The sequence below is a fragment of the Scophthalmus maximus genome, chromosome 5 (assembly GCF_022379125.1).
Source record: "Scophthalmus maximus strain ysfricsl-2021 chromosome 5, ASM2237912v1, whole genome shotgun sequence".
Taxonomy (NCBI): domain Eukaryota; kingdom Metazoa; phylum Chordata; class Actinopteri; order Pleuronectiformes; family Scophthalmidae; genus Scophthalmus; species Scophthalmus maximus.
In genome coordinates this window covers 19,076,515-19,088,590 of record NC_061519.1, presented here as the reverse complement: position 1 = coordinate 19,088,590, position 12,076 = coordinate 19,076,515, and the positions used below count along the sequence as shown (strand labels likewise).

General features: G+C 46.7%; 1 protein-coding gene across 9 annotated transcripts in view; it reads left to right on the top strand.

The window, feature by feature from the left end:
- The first annotated feature begins 1,697 nt into the window (after window positions 1-1,697).
- The window catches only part of LOC118311371 (voltage-dependent R-type calcium channel subunit alpha-1E), a 43,978-nt gene continuing 33,599 nt past the window's right edge, over window positions 1,698-12,076 (top strand). For all 9 annotated transcript variants that reach the window (XM_047332195.1, XM_047332194.1, XM_035635186.2 and 6 more), the window contains exons 1-3: window positions 1,698-1,753; window positions 3,194-3,650; window positions 8,758-9,021. In XM_047332195.1, the coding sequence (XP_047188151.1) occupies window positions 3,232-3,650; window positions 8,758-9,021 (683 nt within the window). In that variant the 5' untranslated portion in view covers window positions 1,698-1,753; window positions 3,194-3,231. The remainder of the gene's footprint in view (window positions 1,754-3,193; window positions 3,651-8,757; window positions 9,022-12,076) is intronic.

Genomic DNA, 12,076 nt, shown 5'->3' with positions numbered 1-12,076 from the left:
ACATTAGAAAATACTCTATGTTCTTCATGCCACATAATCCTAAGAGTCATGTCCTGAGATGCTGCTGTCTGTAGATGATCTGATGTGATTCCTCTGGTCAGATGTAACTGGAATAGATGCTGCGAACGCAACAGCTGAGCGTACTGCGGAAGAATAACACAATCTTGATTGAGACAGAGACATTGAGAGTCATCCCAGGACAAAAAAAATGAAGCGGTACAGTCTGAGAGTGAGTGTGTGTGGATTTGAAGTCTTCATTTACCTTTTCAGTGTCGGCGGCAGCAGATGGTTTCTCTTGGTCCCTATGTGCTATCATCGCTTCCAGAGCACAGGGAATAAAAGGATTGGTTAAATGAACACGGCTGACCTTTTAATTAAGTCCACAGACCATCATGGGCCGTGTTTTAATCACAGTAGGGAAAAAAAAGTATTCTCTGTTCTGGGCTCTTGTTTCATAATACTGCAGACACGGGACACACGTTTGTGACCTCGGAAGGGGTTTTAGATCATTATTAACCAGTGTACTGTAATGTTTTCTCAACAAACACTAAGAAATAGTATATTTGTACCATCTAAAATATCGTTTGAGACACAGAAAATAGTAATGCCACAGTTTCATCATAATGTAATGTTGCTTTTGAGTCACATGTTTTGTTCTGAGCACAGAATCTGACATACTTTATTGTTCCGTGGGGGAAATAAGGTTTCATTACAGTTGCTCCAACCATGAATGGAAATATATTCAGACCTTAAATTATTACAATAGAAATATAAAATATGACTCAGAGGAATGTAAAGAGAAGGAGTATGTAAAAAAATACGAGCCCCCCGCAACATTTCACTGATATATATCTTATATCTAATCAAATAATAACTTTACTTATCTGTTAGGAACTTCAACTTCATTCAGTAAAGGCATCAGTTCGTATCCTACGCACATATCGCAACAACATCCAACATCCAGAGAGCGATCAGCAGTGGTGAGTACAGTAACTAAATAATAATACAGTATATTCAACTATGAATGTGGTTATTGCTGCACCTTATTTACATGTATAATAAAAGATAAATAGTAAGTCTTAATCCAGGGTCATTGACTCTTAGAACTATACTTCTAACTTATTTGGGAAGGGTTGGGGGGGGGGGTCAAAGAAACATTTTGGTCCCCAAAAAGAGTTTGGCCGGCCCTGCATGCTCTTGCCCGTAGATACACCTGAGACAACGGTTGACAGTGTGACACGAGGACGGAGAGCATCTCCTCCACCTGCCGTGTGACCCGCAGGTGCGCGGCTGTCGCCCACCACCTAGTGGCCTGAGCGCGTCGGAGTCCAGGCGCCCGGCGGCCGCTGCGCCGCCTCCAGGAGACCTGTTGCGCTGGTCCTCTTCAACTGCGACTCCAAAGAGGTCGACCTCGCCGGGACGAATTGCGCAATTGTTCAACGAGCGCCGTTGCCGAGACGAAGTTTGCCAACAGTCAATCCAACGTCGAGGCGGAGAGAAGAGAGGAGGGCTGGGATGACGGCGCCTCCGAGCCACACTCCCCTGGCGGAGAGCCACCCCGCGGTATTTATAGCCATACAGAGGCGCTCGTCACTTCTGAGGAGTCCTCGGGAAAAACAGCCTCCCTTGTCAGATCGCTCAACTTTGGCACAGGGTGAGGGGCGCAGAGCCGAGGATCCGTACACCTGCAGACCAGGGGAGGGGGGGCGGGGGGCTTCTGCGTGCGCGATGGAGGAGCGCGCGTCACCCAAAGGTAAAGCGGCCATCCATCCATCCATCCATCAACGCATTAGTTAATTGATATGCTCGCGCTGCATTAATCCTCTTCGATAACATCCCCCCCCCCCCCACCACCATCTTAATCATCTTTGTTCTTGTTGCTGCCTCTGTGTTTCTCTTTTTCTTTCTGTGCGCCGAGCACTTAACTCCAGAAGAATAAAAAAAAAAAGAAAAGAAGCAGCAGCATCACAATTAGCGGTCGTACCTGTTCACAGGCTGCTCGAACCAGACGAGGGGGCCGCCCGCTGCTCCACCGTGTCGGAGCAGATCACAGCCAGGAGACATTTGAATCTGAAAATGAAAAGTGTTTTTAACTATGAACGAATCATAAAGAGGACAGGGTCATTGGTTACTGTTGCTTCTGTCTGTGCAGCAACTTTATGTGCGATGCTGACTGATTCATGATTAATGCCATTTTTTGGGGGGGGGGGGGGGGTCTGTATTCGTGGATCATATCGTCCTACATGTGCCCCCCCCCCCCTGCTGTTTTTTTGCGCCTTGCCATTTAATTTCCCCCTGAGCTCAAGGCTGCGAAATAGACCAGAGAATGTCGTGTATCTTTTGAACTTGCGTGGCTCATGTGCTGAACAAAATCCCCAAAAAGCTGCGGCCAGGCGACCCGTGTAAATGTGCGCGCTGACCCCTGCGCCCTCTCCCGGCCCCCTTTCAGACGGGGCGCTGCGTCTGGGGGCCGAGCTTCAACTCAGACGGGTGTTCAGTTCATTTCTGCTGAAGGGGATGATGCTGAAGATGATGCTGAAGATGATGCTGAAGATGATGATGAGTGAGTCACCGAGCCTTTGCTCCGGCTCTCCCCCACACTCAGTCATCTTCCTCTCGGCTTCGTCTCGGTGGAAAGAGCCTTGTGTTTCGTCTGTCTCGCCCCGAAAACTCGCTGTGTTTTCCAGCCTTGCCGCCTCATCTCTCTTCATATCTCTCTGCCACACACACACACACACACACACACACGCCTATAACTGGACAGTGGCCGCAACAACAGCACAGATATGGTTCTGATATGGTTTGTTGTGTTGTGTGCTGTATTCTGAAAACAGTGCCATGTAACTGAATTGAGACATATGCCCCTCTCCTTTCCAAACCAGGTTTTCCATACAAAGTCTTATTCTGCCCCACTGGTATAATTGCTGATGCTATTTCTGTACAGCTGCTGGTTCAAGGCCTTTGTTCAGCCGGTTCGTGCCCCGCTGCTGCGAAGATCCCGCTCGGCTGCGGGCGGTCGGCGCTCACTCTGACGGAGCATTTTGATTTTGTTACAGGTCTCAGTTTGTCTTCTACGTTGCATTTTCAAATAACTCCGGTTTACTCGGGTGACGCAATGTCAAAGGTTTTTCTGAGCCGCCTTTCCCCTGGCCTCATCATTCTTTGTGTCTCCCTTTTCTCTCCTTACTTGCAGCATTATGCTGAAACCAGCTGCGACCACCCTCTGTCGAGATGCTCACCAGTTCAAACCCGTCCCTGTCCCTCACGCCCAGCCTCCACGCGCCGACGTCCGGCTGTGGTGAAGCAGGACAGACACACGTCCAGTCCTCCCTGTCCCTGTCCCTCCCCCAGCCCGAGGCCTGGAAGACGCCCAGCCCCGCCGCTCGCCACGGCCTCTCTCAGGGAGCCCGCTCCTGTTCCCTGCAGGTCCCCCATGCCGTCCCCGAGTGCCTGGGCCTGCCCCCTCGGGCAGCCAGCTTCGATGTGCCTTACGGTCGGGAGGAGGGCTCATCCGACCAGGGCTCGGGGTCTCTGAGCCCCCACAGCATGCTGCGGCGGCGCGGGGGACTTGTGGAGCAGAAGGACATCATCATGGCTCACCAGGCTCACAAAATCCAGAGCACGCCGCAGGCCCGCAGGAAGGAGTGGGAGTAAGTATAAAAGAGATTCAGAGGCGACGGAGTCCTTTTAAAATTGTATGTGTAGAGATGGGAAATCTCCATGGGGGAGGATGAAAGTGCCAGGGTTAGAAGAATGCACACACCGTACCCTTTGAACCATGTCATTCTTGAAACATCCTATCTATGATTTAAGTATTTCAGCCAACAGACCTTTTTCATGGCAGGAATTTGGACTTTTCATTGCAGAATAAGCAGCTGATGGTTTCTCAGCAAGCCGAGCAGTAAACCATAAATAACAACCTTCTGTCATTTCAAATGACCTGTAGAAATGTGGCACACTAATTAGCAGATACTGAATACAATCCTTAAAGACCCACTAATCTTTGATGGTGTGGAATCCACAGAGAATTTCCACAAACTCTGCAGTTCCCTTCAGATTTACGGTTTGTTTTAGCGTATTCCAGCTCATTGTTTTGGTCTTAGGGCCCACAACTTGACTGTTTTAGTCTGCACTACTTCCACTTCAGTAGTACATGTAGTCTCTGGAATTTTCTGTTAGAGATCCACTGTGTGCTTCCTGCTCAGCCCCAAAGATCAGACATTTGGTGAAAACCAGTCTTGAACTCATTTTCATCTGGTCGACACAAACAGGACTCCAAATACACGCTAATCTACTGGACGAGTAACTGAGCAACTGTTGGCTCTATGTTCACAATTCATTTTGGTAAGGTGATGATATGTCAGAGTTGTGTGTTCAGCTTCTTCCACTGACCAAACGTGTACAAAAACGGGTGTTTATTGCCCCCAGGGGTCAAAACTTGGGAGACGCAGCTTTGTGGGAAAAACATTTCAAGGTCACCGGTGGAATAATTCATTAAACAGTTGCTGGATTGGTGGCTGTGGCTCAGGGGGGTTGTCCACTAACCAGAAGGTCAGTGTTTCGTTCCCCTCTTCCCCCCCATGCCGAAAGTGTCCTCGGGCAAGACACTTAAACCAATTGCTTCTGTTTCCGACAGTGTATGAATATGAATGAAAGTAAATAGCAGCACTGTCTGAACGTGTGTGTGAATGGGTGAATGTGACTTGTGCTGTTAAGCACTTTAATTGGTCAATAGAAAGACGATCAATCTGCCATTCAGAGATTCTCAACAAAACACACCATGTGTTTCTTTTATAGGTATAATAAAAACATTGAATGCATTTTCTTTATCATAAAAACCTTTGCTGAACCAAATTTTGGGAAAAATTCGAAAACCTAAATTTTTACAACCATGTTCAATTGTTAGCAGTCTTCTTCTTTTTCTTCTTGGCCTTTGTTGGCGCGCCGCTACATCCTTTGTTGTGTGAATACACCAACTGTCCATCAACTGAACAATGTGAAACCATCTGCTCATCAAAACAAGGCCCCACACTTAAAAGCATTGTTCCATCGCACTACTACAGTAATGGTCAAAAACCCTGCAGGGTCCCTTTTGAGGGGAGAAAGAAAAACATAAGGGTTCAAGTGATTCACCTTTACAGTATAACATATAATATTGTTGTTTTGTTGAGTAGCTACAAAGTGCTCATTTCAAAGGGTGCTCCATGGTAGCAATATGCAGACGCCTTTGTTGAGCAAGCATTGTTACAGTTCCACCAATGAATCACCAAATCCTTTCCCACTGCTTTCATCAACTGATCTGAGTTTTCTTTTTTTTTTGGTTCATGCCCTTGTACAGTCGTTGGCCGCGGTTTTACTGAAATCAGATGCTGGATAACGTTATTAAGGACGGAGCTGAGGGTGCTTGCTTGTGAACTTTGGAACTCCGCAGCCACGTCACTCTGATAATCTGCCTCCCGCCACTTAAATGAGGAGTGGTGCTCCATCACCATGAACCCCCCCCCCCAACATGCCCCCTCCTCGCCATCCTCTGATTCCTCTTTACCTCCACCGCCCACTCCCTGTCCACTCTACTGGTGCGGTGTCATTTTTCTCATCTTATTCTCACGTGTACAAACACATGTAACGCAAATCTAATACGCGTACATACTGTACTCTTTTTTTAATTTCAGCATGTGAATTCTCAGAATAAGCAACTGTATCATTAAATAAGATCAAACCATGTACAAATAATAATGTAACCCCCCCAAAATAGAGCAAAAACATTGATCTCAGCGTTCTGCTGTACTTGTATCGTGTACTGTATTGTGGTTGTTTGTCCATTAGGGGGCGCTATGGAATCAGAGTAGAGGATCAGCAGGGAGGCAGCACATGATGCCTGTGGAGCTGCAGTAGAGTTTGGAAATTTGTTGAGTTTTCATATTCAGAAACATCAACGAGGAATGTGATATTTCCACATAATTGGTTTTTGAGTGGGGTTTTTTTCACTATCAAACTTTTCTTTGAGGCTCATCGTTAGATACTCAACATTTTGAGCTTGTTCGGCGCTGACATGCAGGTTCGGGCGACTGCTCTGAAACTGTGACTGGGATGTAAATACGTTTTCAATGTAAACCTGGCGCAAGCGTGGCACCCGTCGGCGCTGCTATAAGTGGCAGTTATTGGTCAAATCAAACTGACATAACTCAGTACTCGGGGATGTCTGTTGCTAGGGAACAGAGGGGAAAAAATTAAATGCTAAAACCACTCCAGTCAGCGTTGGGTGAAAGCCTGTCTGCAATTATATAAATGCTCTTCAGAGTTCTGGCACAAAGTACACCCATTAACGTTTTAACGCACAGCGCGCGCGTCACCTGCAGCCGCGCATCATCCGTCTCCCCCAACAACTCGCGAGCTGGTACATGCTCTGCCACATCTGTCTTTCAGGGAACTATACCTATAATATATACCTATATCTCTCGTGCGCCTTAATCTGCTAATCCTTGACCCGTCCTGCTCAAATTGTGCTCTGTCAAAGTTTGGTCAGGCCAGGCCAAATTGGAATTAGCCTTTCTGGTGTTTCCACTAAGAGTTTCCACAGCTTTTTATCTCCCCCCCCCCCCCCCCCCCCCCCCCCCCCCCCCCCCCTTTGAGCCTTTGAGTAAGCTGTGAGCAAAAGCTTAAACATTTCCAAATCAGACTACATCTGGTCTGGTCATCACCGGGGGACAATGGATCATCAGTGTGGTGACGGTGCTGCGAAGTAGCCTGCGGTCTGTTTCCTTCTCGAAAACGTGCGATGACCTTGTGTGTGTGTGTGTGTGTGTGTGTGTGTGTGTGTGTGTTGAGAGAAACATATTTCTGTAGGAAGAGGTTGCTCCATTGTGTGCAACATGGCTTTTGTTGGCAGAAATGAAAAGAAAAGGAGCAGTAATGCAAGAGAGCTGTGTCGCTATGGAAACAACGGCAGAGAGAGAGAGCGCGAAGAGACACATGTAGCCTACTGTTTGCAGAGATGGAACCAATATTTTTTGCTGGGCAACACACAAGTAGATGCCTTTCATTGCAAAGAGAGCTTATGTAAGACACGTTCACGTACAGTACGGACGGTTTCAGGACAGTGTATTGACTCTCAGCAAACTGTACATATGACCTGCTATGTTGTTACATCCTCCACTCGATGGGTCATGGGACACCTTTGTTGAGCTGCTGCTTTTGCATGAAGCGACACGCCCGCCTGCTTCAGGCACGTTGGCAAGAGGAGGCAACTTTAACAATCCGTTTTGGTTTTTTTTAAATTGTGACAAACAGCAGCTCCGGGCAGGAAGCGAGCCCCCCGGCCGGGTGGTCTCACGTCCGTGGGGGCTGGAGTGGTCATCCTCACGGAACAGCGGGGAAGGGCGAGAGCGGCAGATGGGCCGAGAGAGCCCGGTCGCCTAATGAGGTCTCACTTTGTGGCACTGAGTGTAAAAAAAGAAAGACCCTGCTTTCTTCTGCTCTCCCTCAAAAAAAAAGGGAGCAGCCCTCTGATCTGTTTCACGCTCTATTTTTACTCCAGACTTTTGCTCCAATATTAGAACAATGGCCCAGTTTTAAATGTTAAATTTGGCGCGAGTCCGTCTCGATTAACGGGAATATCAAATATGACCTCGACTGTCAAATGGCGAAAGCTTTGAACGGAGGAAATGAGTCAAACTCATGCATTCTATAATTAGATATTTCACTCGCTCGCCGTGGGCACACACTTGTTGCCCCTCTCTGTGCTTGTATTATTATTAAGTGTTAATTGATTCTCACCCTTTCTCTCGCCACGGCTCCCATAAACATCTTTATATAGACGCTTTTTGAGAACCACATACCCACACACATCCTTCTACACATCTATAGGCTAAGGGCAATGTACTTGTTCATCCCAGGCAAACTCCTAATTGCCATGGCAACGTAATATATGTCCCTCCTCTCCGCCAGCTTTCATTCAGATGCAGTCTGAAATCGCCATCATGAGATGTTGCAGTGGGAGGGGGGGGGGGGGGGGCTTCTGCCAGCGCACATGCGTGATCACCCCCCCCCCCCCCCCCCCCCCCCCCTCCCTGAAGCAGGTGATAATATTGTACGATCCTGCAAATCATGCAAGTCTCTCTCTACGTTTTCGACCGATCGGAGAAGAAGTTCGTGCGTTTTTGAAAAGGACTCCGGCTCAGACGCGTAAAGCGGATTCCTCTCGCGCGAAACGTTCACAATCGAATGCGTAAGGAAGATGCGTAAAGTTTGCCAAGACTTCCCGCGGATCTGTCCATGTGACGGGCGCACCGTAGTGTTTTTTGATCCTCACGCTGCTGCCGGGTTGTCAGATGAAAGGGAGCTTGGATGTAGATAGAGGATTGGAAGGTATAAACTAGGTGGATCTTCTTCTTTTTTTTTTTTTTTTTTGCTCCTCCGCTGCCTGAGTTTAGAGACGCGCGCACATTAAAAGTTGCAGCTGGTTGTTCGACCGAGGGGATGACAGAGATGCTCAGTGGTCACGTCCTGTGTGCCTAAAAGGTTTTTCCTAAAAAACATAGTCCATCTCACGATACAATCTTTCTCTCCCTTGTGGATATGGAGTGATAGGGGTCTGCAACTTTTTTTTTTTTTTGGGGGGGGGGGGGGGGGGGGGGGGTCTCGGTGCTGGACGATCTGTCAGAGGATTGAAGGTGGACCGTTTTTCTCCTCGTTAGGAGTCGTCCTGTGGGGAAACACTGTGTAAAAGCCGAGCCCGTCTCCTCGTCTCTTTCGTAGAATGGCGCGGTTCGGAGACGAGTCCGCTCCCAGCACCGTGGACTCCGGGGACGGGGACCCGGAGCAGGGCGGGGACGCGCAGGACGCGGCGGCGGCGGGACTCACCGCATCCATGAAACAAGCCAAGGCGCAGCGGGCCCGGACCATGGCTCTGTACAACCCCGTCCCCCACCGGCAGAACTGCCTCACCGTCAACAGGTCGCTCTTCATCTTCGCGGAGAACAACGTCATCAGGAAATACGCACGGAGAATCATCGAGTGGCCATATCCTTCCATGAGTAAAAAACAAACCAAACAAGACATTGGTCATGTGTGAAGTTGTCTCCTGGTAGTTTGTTATGGAGAAGGAGGTCTGGCGCAGGACCAAGGACAGCGACAGGCAGCGCGTGAAAAGCTGCAGCTTTCAGAATAGAAGCCACCTTTACTCCTAGAATCATGCCTAAAAAGTACAAACATACAATCTGGAGTGCAGTTTCATTACTGTAAACGTGTGTTGCATGATTTATTATAATTCTCAGTGTCCTTTTCCGTGGGCAGCAGCCTGGCATCCTCGTCTGCTTAAACATGATTTCTACAAACCACCAGATTGAAAATGAGCTCTTTTTATCAACCTTCCCCTGCGTGTCTGTATTTAAACCCCCCTCACAATCCTGTGACTTGATTCGATTCATCTGTGGGGCTCCATGTGCTCCGGTGCTGGCAGCAGACAGAAAGTTAGCATGTGGTGATCATTAGAAGCAGCTCTGCTCGCTGTGGGGGTGGCATGTAGGCACATCTCCGCTGCCTTAGTGCTCATTGGAATATGAACCCGGCCATGAGTAGGAGTCAGTTCAAATCCACCAGGCAGCTCCTTCTCTGCTTCCTGCTGCTGCAGCATCAGCCAACAGATTCCTCTCTCCTGAACTGTACAGATCTAACCGAGATTATCATGGGGAAGTTGTTCCATGCAATGTGGACGTACCATGTAATCACGCTCACTGTTATGGTCAAATCCATCAGTGCTGCTTGTTTGTCTGACTTAAACTTCATGTACCAAATTTGTGCTCCAAGGGAATTCTTGACAAATTGTTTGCATGTTTAAGTGTTTTCTTTCGCTCAGCTGCCATATCGGCCCACTGCTCCTCCTGTCTTACACCCCCTCCAGTGCAGCGTGTGCCAGTCTCCCACAGTTACCTAACCACAGCCTCTGTGGGTGTGTGGGAGTGGGGCTAGTGGTCAAGACTATAGCTTGCCACTGGCAAGCGCGGAAATGTGACTGTTGGTATCACAGAGGCAGAGGTATGTGGGAGAGAGCTGGCCTAGTGGTACTGCAGTGGGATCGTGGGCTGTGAAAGCAACACATGTCAGAGTTTTGACCGCGTGAGACCCCGATTTCTTTGCAGCTTATCGCGTCCATGTCCTGAGATTGCAAGTGAAAAACAGATTTGTGTGAATTCACAGCAATATTCCCCTTTGCTTTAATGTTGCTGCACAACAAACACAAGTATAGAAGATGTTGACCTGATTACCTCTGTACAATTGTTAGATGAGTCGACCATACCAGTGTTCCTGCAAGTTATACGAACAAGATGTTTGATAAAGCAGAACAATTAGAAATAATTGATCCGTCAACAGATGACGAAATAATTTGTGGTTGTAGGAGAGTTTCAAATTAATTTTTATTGAGCCGTTTACTTCACATACAGATGCAATTAAAACTGATCAGTGATTTTGGCAATCAGTTTTTTTTTTGAAACACAAATGCACAACACAAACAAAAATATCTCATGATAGGTTTTGCCGTTTTTCTTGGGTCTTCAGTTACTGGTCTTACAACATGATATGTTTGAAAATAACTTCCTCTTGGGTATAAGGAAATTGTGTTAAAGGCATTCTCTAAATTTTTATTATTAATGTATTACGGGAGAAAGTAATTGGCAAATCCATCAATAATCAAAGTAATCATTGTTGTAGCCATTAATTTGTTTACCTCGTTCATTATGTCATATTTGACCAAAATATGTTATTGGCATTCAATCAACAGTCCTCTTCTTTTTCTACTGAAAGCCACATGTACGTAAATGGCTGTGTGAAACAACAGCACAGCGCGGATGATGGTTAATAGCAGCAGTATGTGATTTATCCTAAACGATCTGAACCATGTCTAATGACCGGTTTGCATGGTAACAGGTAGTTATAGAGGTAGTTGCAGTGTGGGGGCGAGATTCATCATTTCCTACTTCCCCACCTCTTTTCAACCGCTTTCCTCGGCGAGAACGTGGACTTGTCAGTGTTAGACAGTGTCGGTCCCAGAGGCCCCGTCTGAGCCGCTCCTCTGTGAGTCCGTGACCCCATTTCAATCATGTCAGGAAAATTAATAACAAGGAGCAGCAGCCTCATGGGAAGTCAAAGGGAGTGAAAGTCACAAGCACAGGCGTGAAGTGTTGGGGCACGTATGTAGTCACACGTGTTGCACGCAAGTTCATGCATGTGCACACGTATACAGATGTTAATAATTAAAAATAGTACCAGAAAGTTTACAATAATCTTGTCAGCAGGACTGCCTGTCAGCAGTAGAATAATAACAGGTACAAATCCTTTCTATATGTAAGCATCAAATTCATATCACGTGTGGGAATATTTCAAATTCATCTCTTATTTTAATTATTTCTGCACACTCTAGCATGGTTTCTATAAGGTCTTAGGCTGCAAACGATGACGATTTTCATCACTGATGTCGATTCTTTTTTTTTTACAATTAGGCAAATACTCAAATCAATCAATCAAATCAATGTTAGAAATCAGTGCAAAATGATGTTTATCAATTTCCCACAGTCGGCAAATAGCCGAAAACGTATCTACTATGATCTAAATCTCAAAAACTTTGGAAACAGGCAACAGGGAATGTTTTTTTGCACTTTTCTTTGAAAAATGACATTTCATTTTGAAAACATGTGAAGAGTAATTTTTCTGTTGACTAGTTGTTTCAGAACTTTTTTTTATTAGAGCATTCATAGGAAAAACCTTTTTTTATTTCGTTGCTTGTGCATTAGTTTAAGGAGTCCACAACCCTCTGGTTCATGAAACCTCATATTAAGTCAAAATCCGAGTTAAAGCTTAAACCCTGGCTGAGACACTGCATGGAAGATGTGAGTTTGTGATACAAGAAGAAGAAAGTGGATGATGTATTTCACACTGTGGTGTCAGCTGTAGACAGTGGAAGGAGTTAGACCATGGTGACTTCACTTGCCCACTTCTCTTTCCCTCTCTCTAACCTGCTCTTTTCTTTTCATGAAAAGCACTTTTATAACACAGGTTGCCATGGATACTGCAATCTCTC